This window comes from Sinocyclocheilus rhinocerous, unplaced genomic scaffold, assembly GCF_001515625.1.
Source record: "Sinocyclocheilus rhinocerous isolate Xijiao unplaced genomic scaffold, SAMN03320098_v1.1 scaffold477, whole genome shotgun sequence".
Classification (NCBI taxonomy): Eukaryota; Metazoa; Chordata; class Actinopteri; order Cypriniformes; family Cyprinidae; genus Sinocyclocheilus; species Sinocyclocheilus rhinocerous.
In genome coordinates, this window is record NW_015648673.1 from 150,005 (window position 1) to 170,908 (window position 20,904).

The following is a 20,904-nucleotide window of genomic DNA, read 5'->3' on the forward strand; positions in this document are numbered from 1 at the left end:
ATTAATCTGGTTAAATGTAAATTAATTTAATCTTACTCTGCGGTATATGAACGGTGTTGATCCGGGATGTTGTCATTGTGATCGTGACGACCGTGACATAATTCTCCCGTTTGCATCGTGATCTGTATTTGTACAAATTTATTTTAATATCTTTAATATATCCCTCCATGGCATATTTAAGTTCCACTTGAAGGTCCAACTGTGTCCCAAATTGATCAGAAACCCCTCGGAAGAAGGTTTTCACTGACAGCTGTCATTGTAAGACCGTGAGCAGCTAGGCTTGCTGCGATAGACGGTGCTGACGGTGATACCGTTGTTAAGCCGCAACACCGGTTACGTCACTTGCCCACCGCGGCACCGACCCCCACCGTCGTTTAGATTTTTTAAAGTAATAAAAATCATTTAGTAAACTTTATGTAAGTTATTTGTTATTTTATATTAGGCATAGCCTGCCCTATAGCATGATGTATTTTTATTTGTTTTGTTAATAAAAGTTCTATGTTTTATACATAGGCTAAAGTGAGTTTGGCGTTGTATTTTCTTGTTGCATTCAAGCAATTGACGCCTAACTGCCGCTAATTCAAAAATGAAAGTAAAATGCGCACGGCGCTTTTAAGCTATTTAAAAGAGAAGGAAAGCGAGGAAAAGAGGGAAAATTCAAACGAACTAAACACGAACAATTGCTTTACGCCGAATTGCTGCTATTTGAAAGTGAAAGTAAAATGCACACGCCGCTTTTACAAGCTATTTAAAAGCGAAGGAAAGCGAGGAAAAGAGGGAACGCCCCGCCCCCGCGGTGATACCGGTATTACCGGTGAGGTGAATTTCCTCACCATCAACCTTATGAGCAGCTCCGTTTGTTTGTCCGAGTGAGCAACAGTGACTAAGGGGGGCGGGGCTTAGCGATATGTCAATTAGAGCTTGTGTACCACGGTGTTACCTCATATATTTGTCTCTGCAGGTTTCCAGAAACTTCTCCAACTGGGTCGGAGTGATTCTGTCCAGCTGGTACAGAACTTTAGGCTGTAATGAATGCGAAAACAGGCCATCAGACACAAGCATATAAACACACTCTCATATGAAGCTGAGCTCTCACCTCTGTCGTTCCGTTGTCGTTGATGCCGTACTTGTCGCGTGTGTTTTTGATTTTCTCCGAAACGGTTTTTATGAACTTTCTGATTTCCTAGAATTTAACAGATTTTTAAAAGCATTTAGAAACATTTACAAGAACACAGTGAACCCGGTATGCAATGCAGAGCTCATTAACTGCAGCAAAATCATTCATTAAAATAATTCAGCACGGCACAAAAGTAGAAAATAATATATTATTGGATTAATTTCAGTCAATCAAGAATGTGAAATATCACCTCAAAATCAAAAGAAAACATTTAACTATTTCAAGTGAAGAAAACCGAACTTATTTTGAGGACTATTAGGATTTTATGCATTCAAAATCTCATTACTGTAACACAAAGAAGAAAAATAAAAATACATTAAAATTTTAAAATACATCCAAATAATCTAGTATTTGTTGCACAGACTTTAATCCTTACCAGTGTTGTTACGGTTAACTAAAACCAAAATTATTCAATATAATTTTTGTCAATTGAAATAAAGCTGAAATAAAATAAATAATATTAGATGACTTAAACTAGTATACACACGTTATTAGTAATGTTAATTAGAAATGTAGCCTTGGAAAATAATAAATACAATAAATTAAGTACTAAAATTTTCTAAACTAAATTGGATTGAAAAAACTAAACATAAATGTATATGTATAATACAAAAATTTAATTGGCAAAAGCACAAAAAAAATAAGCAAACAAAAACAGAAAATATAAAAGTAAACGCTAATTCAAAAAATTAACAAATACTATATTAGTATATAAATAATACTAAAATAACACTGATGTATACTGATAGATAAATAAAGAAATAAATACATAAAACAGCGTTTCTAGGCATGATTTTCATTAATGTATTAAAGTAATGAAAATATGAGAATAAAAGTAAAATATCTGAACAGTCACAGTAAAGAATGCTTGCATGGGGGAAAATATGAAAAAAATAAAGCAGTGAAAAAAAATTCAGCAAAATGATTTCTTTTAATTTAGGGTGCAATATGAGCCAAAAATGTCTTCGACACTGACATTCACCCAGTTATATATTATAACGGTGCAGTGAGTAGCACAGCGAATGAGGAATACAAATTCATAAACCTGAAAACCTGTTTGCCTGACTGTGTGCATCAGGATTAGTGTGTGCAGATCAGCACCAGCACAAGTTGAAACACTGGTTATTACAGTAATTCATGCTGGAATAAACACATCTGGCTCTCGCATATAGAAATGAATAAACTCAATCGCACACGTCATGCGTGCTGTACTGTACCTGTAAGTATTTATCACTGCCAGTGTCTGTCAATGCCTTCAAACCAAATACACAAGAGACTGACCACACTGAATTAAAATAACCCACACTAAAACATCTTAAATACAACATGGCCATGGATGGTGGAAGTTTAACCCATTTAGAATGAGCTTTATTTGAGAGATCTGTGTCCTCTTGTACCTAGAGATGCGTCCATCCGATACTCGGTATCGGTTCCGATACTGGCATTTTCTGCCGGATCGGTTATCGGTCAGACGAGACCGATCCAAATCCGATATTGTGCTTATATTATTCTGTGTTATTGTTAAGCCTCACGAAAGCACAAAAACATTATAAAGCATCATAAAGTCAAAGTCCAAGTGTTCTGAAGCCGTTCCATAGTTTAATGTGAAGTACAGATGAATATTTAAGTTGTTAAATTCAAATCTCTCAAATGGACCATTGAAACTCCTAATTGAAATTGTAGATAGAGTGTCAATGGTCCACTTGAGAGATAGGTGGCGGTAATGCACTTATAAGTCTGCGATCCGCCGTAAAGCAAGAAGACGCCTCACGCGCCGGCTGAAGAAGAAGACGCGAACGCGCTCAGGACAATTTGAACATTGCAGTGCATCAGAGGTAAAAAAACGATATAAATACTGTTCAGTTTTTTGCAGACGGATCGTTTCGTGTCTTTACACATCAATGTATCGTCACGAGCCGCACGGTTTAATTTGGTTTTGTTTGTGTATGTTTTTTTGACTCTCAAAGCCGTGATTCCCATCCACTTCCATTATATGACTGACAGACTGCAACGGTTTGAGTTAAAAATCTCCGTTTGTGTTCTACTGAAGAAACAAAGTCACCTACATCTTGGATGCCCTGGGGGTAAGCAGATAAACATCACATTTTCATTTTTGGGTGTACTATCCCTTTAAACTCTTCTCTCCGCTGCGGCTGTCTGTCATCCTCCATTCATTCAAACTGCGTGACGCGTTCGGTTACGACAGTCAAAACAATGAAACTCTCTTTAAGAGCGCACAGTAACTGAAATTTAAAACTGTTGAAAGAAAAGGCTCAAACTATCGCACAGATTTAATAAACTATGCATCAATATCTCTTTCCTTTGTGCTTTGAACTTTTCTTTGCGGAGCGCTGCGTGCTGTGACTCCGTGTTGCTTCAATATATTATAATTTTATAGCTTATATTTATAAATAAACACATTTACTTGTATTTTACAACAATACAAAGAGCAATGTGTAACATTTTACCAGATTTAGTCCTATACTTATTCACTTTCATTTGTTCCCCACTAAATAATGTTATTTCACTAAATGCTTAGATTTTATAAAATTGTGCACTCATGATTTTTCTAGAATAACTTTTGCTGCTAAATTATCCACTAACCTAGTTTATAATAGTTTTTGTCATAGATTATGATATATTTTTTCATGTTATTTTTACTATTATTAACAACTCACAAATTACAATTTCTCAGCACTTTCTATCCCAAAAAATATGTTAGTGCTTAATGAATAAGTATTTTTAGCGACATAATAAATATAAAATTTTTAGCGACATAACTAGAAAAGATTATATTCCTCATAAAAATTGTCCATGACTTTTCCAGATCTAGAAATCAAACTTTTTACATTATGTCTAGGTTTTCCAAGGATGTGGGAAACATAAAAAAAAATCTTGTTTTAAATTTAAAAAAGCAGTTTTAAATAAGATTGTTTTGTTTTATTTTAATCATTTTAACCACCTTGCAGCCTCCTGGTTGAGAACTACCAATCTAAAGTCAATTTCAGACGGTTCCTCGCACATAGCATCATATGACGCCAGCAGACTTGAATTTAATCATATGGACTATTTTAATTATAGCTTTTTAATAATGGAGCTTGACAGACCCTCGACGGATTTCATTGTATGGAAAAGAGCAGCGTGAACATTCAGCTAACCGTCTATTTTTTGTGATCCACTGAAGAAATTCTCTGGGTTTGGAACGACAGATATGAATCTCTGTAGACAAAAGAGCATCGCCTCACCTCCAGAAACGTGTCTTTACAGCACAGGAAGTCTTTTCTCTTCATGATGGAGCCGGAGGTCAAGATCAGCTCGTTTCTGCTCAGCGCAGGCTCACCTGGACAGCTGTGCACCGACTGAGAAAACACACGATATCAGCGTTAAAGAAGAGTGTAAACGCTCTTTAACTCTCAGATTCAGAGGAGTGAGAGAGAAAATAACACACAAAGAGAGTGTTTCTATATCCCAGCGTCCACCATTTCAATCAGTTAGACTCCACAGAAAGCAGTAATCAAGTTTCAGAAAGTGAATGGAGACGAAATAAGGCAGCGGTGATTGTAACTGATGGGCAGCTAGTCTCTCATTTCACGAATGTCGGTTCACATTTTAGCAGATGCCAGCATCCTCTGATTGCTCTCACACGAGCAGAACCGCATGACAAAAGAACAAACTAGACTTCAGTTTCTCTGAAGAAAACAATGAACAAAAACCATGATCAGTGAATTTAGGCCCTATAACTTCCCTGCAACGGTTTAGCAAAAAAGTAACAACAACAATTATGAAGAATTAATTAAATTGTAAGTGTTATGAATTTATCACCATTTTGATGATAAATTTGTATTCGATCATAAAATACAGAATCCAAAAAAATTAAAAACAAACAATGTGAAAAATAAAATGGATTTCATTATTGTTAAAATTGCAGTCATATATTAAATTTTATATATTTAATGTATTAAATATTGTTATTAATTCAATTAGTTAGACATGCTTTTTATTATAACATTTTTTAAAAAGTAAAACTTTTTTTTTAATAATCTATATCTACTATATTTCATGAGGGATAGCTGAACCATAAAAAAAATATATATATAATTTTGTCACTTAAATTTGATCTGTTCCTCATTATAAAGCAGCATACTATGAATTGTTAAAGTTTTATGAATTCAATTTAATAGACATGATTTTTATTATTAAAATAAAACACTATTATATTTGATTAAACTATTAAAAGAGAAAAGTGTTTCATGAGCAATAGCTGAACCATAAAAAAATTAAGTAAATAAAATGTCACCTTTTTTTATTTGATCTGTTCTATGTACAGGGCATCATACAGCCATGCATACTGGTTAATATTGTGTGGAAATGAATTTAATAAACACGTTGGTGCATGTGTTTTGGATGATGCACATGTTGTACCAGATCTAACACACATTTAACCAGAGTTTCTTTCTGCATAACGTCTGACGTACTCTGATGTTGTCGAGGACTCTTCTGAACTCCAGCGGTTCGTCTTTTCCCTCCATGGCCGCGGGGTCGAGTCCGTCTCCGCCGTAGATGAACTGTATGATGTCACCGGTGGAGCTGCGCACCGTCAGATCGTACTGAGAGCACAAGTCCTCCAGAGACTTCACCAGTCGCCGCTGAACCACACAAACACTGCTCGTTAGCTTGCCCAGAATTCATTACTAACGGCAGATCTCAATAGAAGAGACTTACAGAATAACAAAAACTTAGTTTTGCCACTCTATAAAGCTACTGTATCATATTTGATCATCTAATTTCTTCACATACAATCCATGCCTTTTGTCATCTGATTGATAGTTTAGACTTTTTATCAAGTAAAAGTATATTTTCGTCTAAATGTACAAATGTCCAGCTTCAGCTGGTGCTTCACGTGTCTTTCTGCTGTCAAATCTTGACTGATTTTTATCAAGTAAACGCAAGAATATCTTCAGTAATATTTCCAAATGAACACTTGCTGGACTGAAGCAGCTCAGCTTTACTTGATTCTCCATCAATAATTTTTTTAGAAAAATCAGTGCGTCTCAAATCTGATCATCAGGATCTTCTGAGGAGTGTTTATTTCTTCATCTCTCAATCAGCACTGGATTGCATTGCATTATATGTTTGGATCATCTCAATCTCATCATATTATTGGAGATATAGCATGTCGACTGATATTTAAATCATTTTATGTCAGTATATACTGCTATACTGGTATAAGGATCTCATTTATTTCCATTACAAGCATCAGAATTTCATCATATAAATATCAGCATCTGAACCAAATTGCATATTTTTGCTCAGTTTGAGTCTCTGAATAAAACTGAGCTGTTTTTTCCCCTTCATATTCTCACTATATCAGACTATATGAGCCAGAAAAGACTGATGCATCAAATACGATACTCAAAAAAAAAAAAACACATGCAAACTTTTTATATATATTTTATATTTCAAAAAATATTTTGTCTAAAGTTAATCTCCAAATGTAAATGTTTCTGACATTTAACACTGCACATGTCAGGCTTTACAGAGTTGAAATGTAAAAAGTTTCCATGCATGCATAAATCTGACACTTGTATTAACTGCATCATTATACAGGAGGCAAACGCACCTGCATGTATCCGGTCTCTGCTGTTTTTACGGCTGTGTCGACCAGACCTTCCCTGCCAGCCATAGTGTGGAAGAAGAACTCGCTGGGGGTCAGACCAGAATAAAAGCTGTCTGCCACAAAGCCCTTCGCAGCAGGGAGCTGAAACATAACAGAACAATCACGCAAACATGATGCTTTTATTCCACACAGCCTTTGCTCTGGGTCTTCTTTAACGTCAGATAACTTTTAAAGTTCTGAAGCGTTTCCACAAACCCAACAGAACTGTAAAGCATGCTAAACCATTCATTTTTGTGAGTTAATGACATGACTAATGAAAATGGACAAAACGTGCATAAACCTCGGACTTGATAATGGAAAGCAGTCAATTGAATAAGGATGCATGTATTATTTCAAACAAATGCATTATTTTAAAATTTGGAAAAACGAATTAAACAGTGTAAATCTACTCAATAAAAAGTGGACAGCTACTGTAATCTCTCCTGTGCACCTAGACGACTGCTTTTCAATAAAAAAAAGCATTTATTTGAAATCCTCACAGCAGACAAGTGCACAAAAGTTGCATACAGTCATGCATACAGAAAGAAAGGGACAAACAAAAGAAAAGCTGCAGACTCAAGTGGTTTGTTCTTACTTTGGAGTGCTTTTCGAAGTGAGGCAGCGAGCGGTTCTCGAAGCCGTCGGGAACACGAGAGCCGCTGATGGCCTGCTGCCCGACGCACGCGATCATCTGTGAGATGTTAATGAATGAACCTGGAGACGCAGAGATGATTTCAGAGTCATGTGTTAATCATCTGTGACTCACAGACTCACACTGCTTCCTTTATGGATTCTGAACTTTCTGATTGATTAGCGAGAGAAATCGTGCTCTGTCACTGTAACTGTACAGACTTCAGTCAGGGGAGATGCTTTATTTATTCTGACACAAAAGGAAAATGAGGCAGTGAGGGAGAGTTCATGGTCACTTCACTTGTCGCATTTTTGGTAATAAAGTTATAAAAAAGTCTCAAAATCTAATTATGAGATAACAAGCATCAAAGTTTGATTTCAACCATTACTTTCACTATGATTTCAATCTTTGACATGGTCTTACTCAGTAGTCAATATTAAAGATATCAAAGGTTACATTTTCACAATGTTTTTTACATTATGAAATATGATTTTATGTGAATCACAAAAAAATGACTTTAGCAGGGTTTTCACAGCCAGGGTCATATATACACACACACACTATTTTAAATAATAATAAATAATACTAACAAACACTAAACAAAATACTAATAAATTAATTTATTTTTTTAATTTATTACAGTTCTGAGACATTTACATTTTAACAAACTTTTAAATTACTAATTAGTATGATTTTGTAATGACTTAACAAATTAATGACAGTATTCAATTAATTTAATATATACATTTATATAATTTACTTAATGTATAAATATTTTCATCTTACAAAAAAATTATTAGATCTGACAAAAAATCTGACAATCTGACAATCTAACACTAAAGCCTTAAGAAAGGTATGCCACATTAAATGGCCCACGTCTGTCCATCAAATCATTCATTGGGATAAAAATTACATATGTGACCCTGGAGCACAAAAGCAGTGTTAAGTCGCTGGGGTATATTTGTAGCAATAGCCAACAATACATTGTATGGCTCAAAATTATAGATTTTTCTTTTATGCCAAAAATCATTAGGATATTAAGTAAAGATCATGTTCCATGAAGATATTTTGTAAATTTCCTACCGTAAATATATCAAAAACTCTGAGGTCCATTAGGGAGGTTCTGATGGTACCTTTGGATCCACACAGAGCCATGATCAGTGGACTGTTGCTTTTGTCCAGTTCTCTCAAACACGCACTGCCAGCGTGATCTCTGATGACGGACAGCTCCTTCAGGATCAACGCCTGGTTTGAGTACAGATTAAAATAAATGAATATAAAAAAAATAAAAAATAAAAACTTGTTAGCATGTTGATTGAAATTAATTAAATAATTTAATAAATAATAAATTAAAGTCAATAAAGTCAATAAATTAATAATAATTTATAAAAATTATAAATAAAAAAATAAAATACATAGTACAAAAACAAAATGATACATTATACAAACCAATTATTATTTTTTATTAATTGCTTCATTTTAATTGCTTTTTCTTATTTGTTTGAATTGCTTGATTATTGATTTAACAATTGTGAAAAATGAAAGAAAAATGAAATTTCCTCTCTCTCACCTCCAGCGTTTCCTCTGCGGTGCAGCCCGGCTGCTGCTGTAATCTGCCCGTCTTCAGGGCTTCGATATACTCGTCACATTTCTTATAGCCAGCGTCCAGTAGTTCCTGTTTGGCCTTCAAGAGTCCCTGTCCAGGCGTCACGTCTCCGATCCCAATGGAGAAACCTCGATTCGCTTCAACACAGGAGTCACAAAAACATCACGTCCATCACGACTTTAACCAAGCAACACAACCAGACAAATCAGATCTGAGACAGACAGACACACACACACAGACACTCACAGAGGTAAACGGGAGCCAGACGGGCGAGACGTGACATGGCATCCGCGGCCTCCTGCTGACCCCAGTCTCGCAGCAGGATGTAGAAGATGTTATTCTTGGATCCGGATCCCAGAGTTCCTTTATCCAGAGTGCCACACATCAGCTCACTGTTCTGGATCACCACAACTGCACGGAAACACACGGGTTACACATGAACTTCACATTTTTGTGAAATCTAAACGTTTTAAAGTTCCCTTAAAATTTTATTTTTTTTCCATTTCCATTTTTCAGGATTAATTTTTTTTCCTTTTTAATTTTTCTGCATTGTTTTTTTTACGTTTAATTTTTCGGCATCCTATTTTTTTCTGTAAAATTTTTCTGCATTGTTTTTAGTTGAATTTTTCTGCATTCTGTTTTTTCCTTTTTAATTTTTCTGCACTCAGTTTTTTTTCTGATTAATCTTTCTGCATTGTTTTTTAGTTGAATTTTTCTGCATTCCGCTTTAATGGTAAATTAATATTTTGTGATCAAAAAGCAAATCTAATTAGTTGAAATCACATATACAATTTTACAAGAATTTATTAAAAGTTTAACAAAAACTACATTTTTAGGGCACGAAAAGAGGTTTATTTTTTTTCCAAATTCCGTTTAATTTATCTTTATTTATTTATTCTGTGATGCCCGTTTTCATTTTTCTGGATTAATGGTTTAACACAAATTTATTATAAAAAACAGTGGTAATCAAACGAAGGCATAAATCATTAAAAATTTAATGAATCTCTTAAAATATATTTATTAAAATAAAATATGTTTTTCTTTTTTTGGACAAAAAAAATTTAAACATGGAAAATAAATTGTGTGATATTCACAAAGTTTTTTAATATTTATTATTACTACTACTACTTTGAAAAGTAATATAGTAATATATTTCCGTCACAAATACTTCCGAGTTAAACCAAACGTTTATTTTGGCTTTTGCCAAAATGGCTAAATTCCATAACATTCCGTGTTATTCAGGAAATTCCGTTTTCATGACTGGATCCCATGATCCTGTGCAGGTTTTCCACACTGCACAGGGTCCTACAAGTGCAAGCATATGTGATGTATCTAGCGCTCAGTGCTGTCGGCTCACTCACAGGAATCATTGTGACACAGATCCTCCCCTTTCCCGCAGTACTGTTTGCCTTTGGTGCGCAGGTTGGCCTTCACCGGACAGCTTTTACTGGGTTTGAGTATCAGACTGAAGATCTGCTTCCCCGTCCACAGCCGGATCGGCTACAACAAAACAACAAAACTCACCGTCACACTCACAGCTCAACTGCATTACACTTTCAAATACTTGTGCACAAATGTATAAAAAATAACGTGCATCATCTTCAGAAAATGGTACTCATCCACCTTAAAAGGTCAAAATAAATAATACAAGAGCTTTTTATTGTCTAATTATTTTATTTATGGTTTTATATTTTTGCAACTCTGTTGAATAAAGATTAAAATGTATATGTATAACTATAAACATTGAAGTAATTTAATAATAATTGATATTTTAATAATCAAATATTTTAATTGAATACATTTTTGCAACCCTGCTGAGAAACATTTGGACGTCTGAATACAGATTAAAAGGTTATTTTCTTGTAATAAACATTATATTAAATAAAATGCAGAAACAAAAAAAAATATGCTTTATTATTTTTTCTAATAATAATAAAAACAATAATTACTACTAATAAAAATTTAATATTTTATTAGTTGCAAGTAACAAATGTTTAATGCTGGTTTGCAGTTATTGACAACCTTATAGTGCCCAAAAGCACAATAAATAAACAGTTTATAAACATAAAAAGTTTGAACAGTTGAGGTTGATGCAGTCGAGGTTGATGCACTTTGATTGCAAATGATGAGAAAAGCTCCAAATGATGTCACTTCCTGTATTCTAACGTGGATCTCCAAAAATCTAATCCAATAGTAAGAAAAAAAAATCTAATAACTAAAGTTAGACTGTTAGTGCAGTTATTACTCGGAGCAAACCAAAAGCGTCAAATAACCTCCAAAGACAGAAGCAATTAAACTGAAAATTTTCTCTCCAATAAAGAACTTTTCTTTTGTCTAAAACAACTCCGGACAGCCTTTATGAGGAGAGAATCAGCACCAGAAAACCTACAGGTGCAATTCTGTCATTTCCCCCCCCCATAGAGCATCAATTATGACGGACAGAACGAGAGAAAGAGAGAAGGTTCATCACCTTCTGAATCGCAGGAGGCGGGAGGGAGATCTTGATTTTCTCATCTTTTCCCACCAGGATGGAGGCGACGATCTGACAGGTTTTGGTTCGGTCGAAGAACGTGTCTTTGAGCGTGAGCAGGTACGCACCTGTTACACAAAACACCTGAATAACAGCAGTCTAACGGCACCATCTACAGGCGAGACGGAGAGCACCAGATGCTGGATTCTGATTGGCTCGGGAGGAAAACGCAGGCAGCACTCACCTGTCAGGAAGTCCTGAATGGCTGCGATCAGCGGCTCACCGTTTCTCGGAGTGACCAGATTAGCCTTCGTCTATGAGAGGAACACATGAAGAGGGGTTTATGTCATGATCAGACGCAGTTCAGACGCTCTGATCGATGTGGTTTCTCTCTCTCACCCCCATGAGCACGAGCGCTTCAGCTTTGGCCTCCTCCGTCTGCGGCAGGTGAAGGTTCATCTCGTCTCCGTCAAAATCAGCGTTGTACGGCGTGCAAACACATTCGTTAAAACGAAACGTCCGATGAGGTTTCACACGCGCCTGGAACACAACACAGGAGAATTATAAAGTAAGGGGCCGCTCATATAAAGGCACAAAGGCTGACACCAATTCCATGAATCCATTTGACTGAGATTCACAAGCTCTTGATTCATTTCGATTCCGATTTCAATTTGTCTGGATACAGGTACAGTACACAACAAATTTTATAAAGGAAAACTATTTCTCAACTACTATTGTAAATCATACAGAAGATTTTTAGATAATCAACCAAAATAAAAATAAAAATAAATAAAAAATTCTATACCAACATTGTTTCTCGGAGTGACCAGATTAGCCTTCGTCTATGAGAGGAACACATGAAGAGGGGTTTATGTCATGATCAGACGCAGTTCAGACGCTCTGATCGATGTGGTTTCTCTCTCTCACCCCCATGAGCACGAGCGCTTCAGCTTTGGCCTCCTCCGTCTGCGGCAGGTGAAGGTTCATCTCGTCTCCGTCAAAATCAGCGTTGTACGGCGTGCAAACACATTCGTTAAAACGAAACGTCCGATGAGGTTTCACACGCGCCTGGAACACAACACAGGAGAATTATAAAGTAAGGGGCCGCTCATATAAAGGCACAAAGGCTGACACCAATTCCATGAATCCATTTGACTGAGATTCACAAGCTCTTGATTCATTTCGATTCCGATTTCAATTTGTCTGGATACAGGTACAGTACACAACAAATTTTATAAAGGAAAACTATTTCTCAACTACTATTGTAAATCATACAGAAGATTTTTAGATAATCAACCAAAATAAAAATAAAAATAAATAAAAAATTCTATACCAACATTTAAATTGCACATAAGGCAGTTGACATAATTGTTTACTTTAGAATTTAGATACTATTATAGTTTTCATTATAAAAAATATATTTGTATTTTTATGTATTTATATATTTTTTCACTTTTCATTTTTATTTAAAGTTTTAGTCATTTTGTTGTTTTTGTCATTTTTATTAGTTTTTTTTTTCCCCAAGTCTGTATAGTTATTATTTTTATTTCAGTTTTACTTTTAGTCATTTTAAACACAAGTTTAACTATAAATGCTTCCTCGTAAATGTTAAAATAAATGCAAGTTTTTGTAATATTATATAATTTTACTTCAGTTAACATTTATTAAATTTGAAGTAAAAAAAAATTTTTTTTTTTATGGTTTCAGTTTTAGTTTGCTTACTATAATAACCCTGGTTTCTACTCCAGTTTGTTGAAATGTAAACATCTAAACACTGGCTGTGGCTGTAATTAAAAACCTGCTTTCATTACAGACTCGTGCAAACATACATTAAATAATGAAGACATCACCAACCGGTAAAATAATGAATATGTAAAAAAGTGAATACATTTATCAAAATATTCCCCTCTAGAGTTGCTTTTTTTGTAGTTGGCTATCAAGTTTATGAACTTTGAATGTCGTTCCGGAGGTGACACACTTTTTATAAGCTGTTAAATAATGACTTTCTGTACATCCAAAGATCAATTTCAGGATTTAAGAATCATTATCAGTTCATCAGAATAAAGACTGATTAAAATCAATTAATCAATATCGCAAGGCACTTTCTTTATTTCATCTGGACAATTTAATTTAGTGTAATTCCATATCATTTTCATCCCCATTTTTTTTTGATCAAATGAGAAATAACTCACGATATGAGCCATGATGCTGAGTTTGTGCAGAGACGGCTGCCGATTGAACAGAACGATGTCTCCATCAATCATGTGTCTCTCAACCACGTCACCGTACTTCAGCTCCTGAGCCATCTTCTCCCGATTACCGTACTTCAAAAACCTGAAACACGCAGCCAAGACATTCACACGATTAACAAATGAAAACTGCCATTCACTCAACCTCACGTCTTAACAGAGCTGCATGACTTTCCTTATTTGTGGACACTGAAAAGAATGTATGAACAATGATTTATACCATCAAGCATTTCTGCGCTATAATCCTAAATGTGAGCCTGCAGCACAAAAGCAGTCTTAAGTCGCTGGGGTATATTTGTAGCAATAGCCAAAAATACATTGTATGGGTCAAAATTATCCATTTTTCTTTTATGCCAAAAAACATTAGGATATTAAGTAAAGATCATGTTCCATGAAGATATTTTGTAAATGTCCTACCGTAAATATATCAAAACTTAATTTTTGATTAGTAATATGCATTGTTAAGAACTTCATTTGAACAACTTTAAAGATGATTTTCTCAATATTTTTATTTTTTTGCACCCTCAGATTCCAGATTTTCAAATAGTTGTATCTCGGCCAAATATTGTCCTATCCTAACAAACCATACATCAATGGAAAGCTGATTTATATAAATCTCAATTTCACAAAATTGACCCTTATTTCGGTTTTGTGCTCCAGGGTCACATATCTTGAAGCCGCACTGAAGTGCATCACTACTTCAATTTGTGATCTATTGTAGAGTTTGACAACCCTCAGCTGTCATGGTTTGGAAAAGAGCAGCATGAGCATTCAGCTAAACATCTGCTTTTGTGTTCCACTTAAGAAAAATCAAGTCGAACTGGTTTGCAATGACACGAGGGAGAGTAAATGATGACAGAATCTTCATTTCTGGTTGATTTTCGAGTAAAAGGGGAGGATAGAGAAGTGTGTATTTGACCTCTTCATCTGCATGTGTCTCTGCTGAATAAAATTAGCTCCTGGGTGAAGATCAGGACCGTTACGCACCAGCTTCCTCATCAGCTCAATGTTGGCTTTATTCACCTGAGAGAAAACATACACACACCAGCTTCATTACAGCACATTTTTATTCTATGTTTTCATTTTAAAGGATTAATTAAAAGGTTAGTGTTTTATGCCTTCATTTGATTACCACCAATTTTGATAATAAATTTATATTATATGATACAGAGAAAAATTAAAACAAATGACAACAGAACTTCTGAAAAATAAAACATTTCATAGGGGCCTATTATTGGATGTATGTAAACAAATAATAAAAATAAAAATAAATTGAGTAAAAATAAACTAAGAGAATTTTTTACTAATTACAATTTAATTAATCTATTAAATATTCTAGAAAAATTAAAACAGATGACAATATAATTTCAGAAAAATAAAATTTCATAGGGCTCCATTATTGTGTAAAAATAAATAAATAAACAAATAAAGTTTTATAAATTCAATGGAACATATGCTATTTTCATTTAAACCAATTATTTAAACCATTAATTAAAAATGCAAACGGAAAAGACAGAACTTGGGGAAATATAAAATAATAAAATAAAATAAAATTTGGGGAAAAATAAAAAGATTAATTAAAAAATTTAATTTTGGTTAAACTTTTAATAAATAGTGTTAAACTATATGATTCATGAGCTCAATTAACTAGACATGCTTTTTGTTTATTAAAATGTATTTTACTGGAATCCAGAAAAACTGAATTTGGGAAAAAACAGAACAGATTTTATAGGGCCAGGGTTAAAGTAAACATTATTCTGCCAGCTGTTGGACTAGTGAAAATAAGTAGTTGTGCAGATCCACAGCACGTTTCTGCTCTGACCTTCTCTGGGTAGGTGAGGATTTTGGCGACGTGCACCGGTACAGCGACCTCATCGATCCTCAGGTTCGGGTCGGGAGAGATGACCGTTCTGCCGGAGAAATCCACTCTCTTTCCAGACAGGTTTCCACGAAACCGCCCTGAAAACAGCAAAACAAGGCAACATGTCAAAACAGCCCAATATAACACTGCCACTTCTGCAGAGACTCGTGGGAAAAGCTGGTGTTTAAGCACTAGGGCTGTCAAAAAAAATTCGAATTTCGAATATTCGTCGAATTTAAAATAAAAATCCATATTCAAATGCAAAAACGTTGCATTCGAATTTTAGGTGTGGCAGCCTTATCAGCGGTGCACGAGATACGATGAAAGTGTCGTTGCATTATAATGTTTTTGTTAGCATACCCAGTTGAAGCCACTAGATGCAGCGCTGCTGCATTGTTAATTAAATATATTGCGGGAAAAGAGAACATCAATGCGGAGAAGATCTTGTTTACGTCAAAACTGAAACCAAGCCGTTCACACAGAACGCGAATTTCGCACATTTTCTAGAGGGACATCTATCAGCGTTGCACTCGCGTCTCGCACAAAAGAACAACATGCTTAGAAACCCATGTAAAATTAATGCAAGTTCAACTTTGAAAAAACATATCTCGAGACTTATGACGGGGGTTTGTATTAAACTATGCATACATACATAATGCCGTTTTGTTAGTGGTTTAAGCAACTTAATTATAATTTTTTTTATAAACATTATTTTAAACATTATGCACTTTTTTTCACAGATCCATGTCATGTTTTATTGCTTTGAATAAACGTGCATTAGTAGTATTTTGCTCGATGCGCCCTCTTGTGGCCTCAGAGAGAAGAAGAGAAGAGAGAAGCCAAAAGCTTTTCTTCACCCTAACTGAAATTATGCATTTTAAATTTGAATATAATTGAGTTTTTCAGCCATTTTGACAGCCCTATTAAGCACAGCCCTTGAGCTCTCAGCAGGTCGTACCCTGTTTTCCCTTGAGTCTTTGCACGAAGCCGCGGGTCCATTTCTTGGGTGCCATATTGAGCGGGATGCCCGACAGCTCGCTGTTGATGTAGAGAGCGCACTGGAGCTGCAGGAAGTCCCAGTCCTCCATGATCATCTGCGTTTTGGCTCCTGACATGCGGTGCTGTGGGTGAACACAAAGACAGTTGCACCACACTTTATTTACACATGCGTGCAGTGAGAAACAAATTAACATATAAAGCTACTGTATCATATTAAATATGCACATTTCTAAGGCCTCTAAATGATCAACAAGATCAAAACTTTGCTGGTAAACCTGTCGCACACAATCTACTACATTGCTTCTGTCGTCTGATTGATAGTTTAGAGTTTTTTTATCCAGTCAAAGCTCTTTTAGTGTAATTGTACAGACGTCCAGCTTCAGCTGGTGCTTCACGTGTCTTTCTGCTGTCAAATCTTGACTGATTTTTATCAAGTAAATGTCAGAATAACTGCAGTCATATTTCCTAGACTGAAGCAGCTGGGCTTTACTTGATTCTCCATCAATCATGTTTTAGAGTCTCAAATCTGATCCTCAGGATCTTTTGAGGAGCGTTTGTTTCCAGAAGCTTTACTTTCACTGTTCCTCAGCGGAGGAATGATCTTCACAAGCCTCCAGAACATCTCACATCTTCTGAGGAGCCTTTATTTCTTCAGCTCTCAATCACTGCATTATATGTTTGGAGCATTTCAATCTCATCTTACTGAGACATATTATTGGAGATATAGAGTATCTGCTCTACTGTTATATAGATCTCATTAATTTACATTACAAGCATCAGAATTACACCACTTTTTGTCCATATAAATATCAGCATCTGCACCAAATTGCATATTTTTGCTCATTTTGAGTCAGTATATAAATAATAAATTAGTCTAAAAGTTCAATAAACTGTTCAAAAATGTAGGGTTTTCTGACTATTATTTCATCTGTCAGGCGATACAGGGTTAATAACCTCCTGATTGGTCAAACAAGACATTGGGTGGTCAAATATTTACATACAATGACAATGCAAATTTCCTTAGTCTCTCGTTTTCATAGTGCAACGCACTGATGCCATCCTGTGACTCAAAACAGTAAGAGACTCTCATACGAACAGCCTCTGAGGACTTATTTGCTCAACAAAGCTTTATCATTCACAAAGTTTGTTTTAGATGACAAAAATTACACACCTGGATTTAATAGCATTAAATTTAATTATATTTTTAACTGTGTTGAATATTTAAATATCTTGATTAATCATTTAATTACTTAGCAGGTGCTTTTATCTAAAGCGAGCTACAAATGCCTTTATTTAACTGCAAATGAATGGAAAATACAGATTTGTGTAATTACAAAGTACATTGGATCACATTTCACAAATGCAGCCAATTTAATGGTAACAAAGCTTTGCACAGTAGATCTGCAACTAAATGACAAAATCAATAATCGACAGCAAATCTGATTATTGATTAATAATTGCGTCAACATACTGCTCAGAAAACATACGCCAGTCATGTCACTTTACAGTAGTGAATATCTCATTTCTATATGGACACAACTCATGATTAATCCTTCCAATAATTGTTAGTTGCAACTAGGGGTTGCACCGACTAATCGACTTCAATGCTCTGCAATGACGCTTTAAGCTTGACGTTGACTAGTCGCTGGTCCTAAAGAGGGGTGCCGCAACAGGATAAGAAATCTTTGAAGGACTTCCACATTTACGCTCTGTTTCCGAACAGTTAAAATGACAAATAAATGCATACTCTGAAAGCGCTCCACAAGACATGTGTGATTATATTACTGGATGCTTGAAATTGAACGGGAGAATGCACGTTTTAAACAGCTTATTGTACAGGTAAATTAATCGCCGTTCTAATCTAATGGCTGCTGCACTGTAACGCACACACATAGTCTACAGACAGTAGCGCGTACATCACGCGCATAGAATCATTCAGCGCGGAAATGTATTGTCAACACTGTTCTGTGATTTCTCAATAAAATAGCTTAGAAACTGAAAAGTTCAAGCATATATATGTTAATAACTAAATCCCACAGCTTCACTACTAGTAGAGAGACGCTGCCAGGTAGAATTAATTCACACACGCAATCGCTCTCACTAATGCATTCATATTAATGTAATCTTTACTGTGCTACTTTATCTGTATCTGATTTAGAACGAGCAGAAATCGGTGAGAAATATAACGACCCAAAGACAAAAGACCTGATAAAAATGAACTGTTATAGGAGCAACAGCCATATGGGCAGCGCTGTGTGATATGCTATCGCTGTGCACAAGCTGTTTATCTCAGCTCCAGACTTATTTGTTCATTAATGACGTCATCAGCGACTAGTCGACTTCGACTCGACTTTCATCACATAAAAGTCGACTTTAAAAAAAAATCAGAAGTCGTTCAACCCCTAGTTGCAACCTGGATTTTCCTCAGCTGTTTGGCATCTCAAACCAATCTAATCATGTGACCTGCGTACCTTCTTGATGACGTCATTGAGGAAGATGATTTCTGTTAACTTCATGGTCAGATCATCCTCATTGGTGCCCGATTTGAGGTCGCTGACGACGGAGGGCCGGATGCAGAGGGGCGGCACTAACAGGCGTGTCAGGATGAGGTCAGCGGGTTTCCCGGATTCTGGATTCATCAGCAGAAGAGGAATGTCCTCGTTTGGAATCCTCCGGAAAACATTCAACACGACCAGAGGATTGAGGTTTTCCTGGATGGCAAGGGAAGAGGAAATTCACAAACCTTAAAGGTGACATATCATGAAAATCTGACTTTACCAGGTTTTAAGTGCTATAATCAGGTCCCCGGTGCATCTACCAACCAAGGAAACGTGAAAAAGATTAACCCAGTCACTTTGTTTCGGTAAGCCTTTTTTTCTGCAAGCGTCTGAGAAAACGAGCGCGTCTGATTTCGCTCGCTTGGTGACGTTGCAAAGGGATCTCATTATAATATTAGAGCAGCAGCTCATTTGCATTTAAAGACACAGGCCCGAAAAACAGCGTGTTTCTGCTTCCACTCAAAATAGGCTTTTTCAGAATTATATAATAAATGATCTGTGGAGTATTTTGAGCTGAAACTTCACAGACACCTTCTGGGGACACCTGAGACTTATATTACATATTATAAAAAGGGCATAATATGTCACCTTTAAGTTATATCAGATAAGGGTGAGTCATAGAAACCACTATTTCACCAGCAGTGCTCTGATTGGTGGATATTAACCTGTGCTCTGGTCAGTAGTGACTCCACTTCTTTATTGTGCTCGATGGCAATATCAAACGACTGGAGGAAATCTGACACCATGGGATCGACGACCTTCTTTGTGGTCTTGTACTTCTCATGAATGATCTTCAGCAAGCCACATTTCTTCACAGGGCCTAAAGAGACATGAGCCATTTACTAATTCAAGCTACTGCAACTTTCATCACATTATAATAAACAATCAATGCGGTATTCATCCATCCGTTGTTTTACCATTAAATGTGTTGCAATGCACACACTTGGTCTTCTTCCTGCATTTGTCGGAGATCTTCTTCTTGAGGCCACGCTTCTGCAGGTACGCCAGTCCAGGTCTACGCAAGAAATCCAGAAACTGAAGCTTTTCCTCTTTGCTGAGAAGGATGTGAGAACACGTCTTACAGATCATCTGAATGAACAAAAATATAAACACAAATATACAATTTTTGTACACATTGTACAAATATAATTAAGTCAGTACCATAAAACAACACAAAAACTATATTTAAAGAACATTACTAATAATATAATACAAAATCATTATATTCTATTTATAAGGATGTATATGGTATTACAATAATATGGTATTAAAAGAATACAACATATACCATGACAGAAATATGTAATAACAATCTGAGAAAAAATATAGTTGTATTTTTATAGCACTATATTCATATTATTATAAATCTATAATATAAAATAACATAACAGTTTAAATGATTAAATATGTGCATATACGGGTAAACAAATGTAAAAAAAAACAATATAAAAAATATTTTCACATACACACATCAACATTAATAAAATAAATATTTTAAATCCCTTTTAATGTAAAACAAATAAGATCGAGCGAGAAGTGCCAGTCATCATGATATCAATCATTTATCATTTCAAGAAGAGACACCATCACAAAATGTCTAATGGTTGTACTGGTTATAATGGGGCTTGTATTGGTTTTAATGGAAGCTGTAATGATGCCTGTGGGTCTCTGCTGGTAATTGGTCGCCCTCTATTGGT

The 20,904-nt window shown here is 35.4% G+C and overlaps 1 protein-coding gene across 1 annotated transcript in view; it reads right to left on the reverse strand.

Annotated features, from left to right (window-relative positions):
- The window catches only part of polr3a (polymerase (RNA) III (DNA directed) polypeptide A), a 37,023-nt gene that overhangs the window by 12,167 nt on the left and 3,952 nt on the right, over positions 1-20,904 (reverse strand). The window contains exons 2-21 of the mRNA XM_016514935.1: positions 20,125-20,296; positions 19,873-20,027; positions 19,121-19,360; positions 16,609-16,771; positions 15,612-15,748; positions 14,709-14,812; positions 13,733-13,874; positions 12,468-12,608; positions 11,785-11,854; positions 11,541-11,668; positions 10,432-10,570; positions 9,317-9,481; positions 9,035-9,207; positions 8,598-8,709; positions 7,429-7,547; positions 6,798-6,935; positions 5,653-5,823; positions 4,423-4,536; positions 1,097-1,183; positions 941-1,023 (exon numbers count right to left, since the gene is read on the reverse strand). Coding sequence (XP_016370421.1) covers positions 941-1,023; positions 1,097-1,183; positions 4,423-4,536; positions 5,653-5,823; positions 6,798-6,935; positions 7,429-7,547; positions 8,598-8,709; positions 9,035-9,207; positions 9,317-9,481; positions 10,432-10,570; positions 11,541-11,668; positions 11,785-11,854; positions 12,468-12,608; positions 13,733-13,874; positions 14,709-14,812; positions 15,612-15,748; positions 16,609-16,771; positions 19,121-19,360; positions 19,873-20,027; positions 20,125-20,296 — 2,753 coding nt within the window. The remainder of the gene's footprint in view (positions 1-940; positions 1,024-1,096; positions 1,184-4,422; positions 4,537-5,652; positions 5,824-6,797; positions 6,936-7,428; positions 7,548-8,597; positions 8,710-9,034; positions 9,208-9,316; positions 9,482-10,431; positions 10,571-11,540; positions 11,669-11,784; positions 11,855-12,467; positions 12,609-13,732; positions 13,875-14,708; positions 14,813-15,611; positions 15,749-16,608; positions 16,772-19,120; positions 19,361-19,872; positions 20,028-20,124; positions 20,297-20,904) is intronic.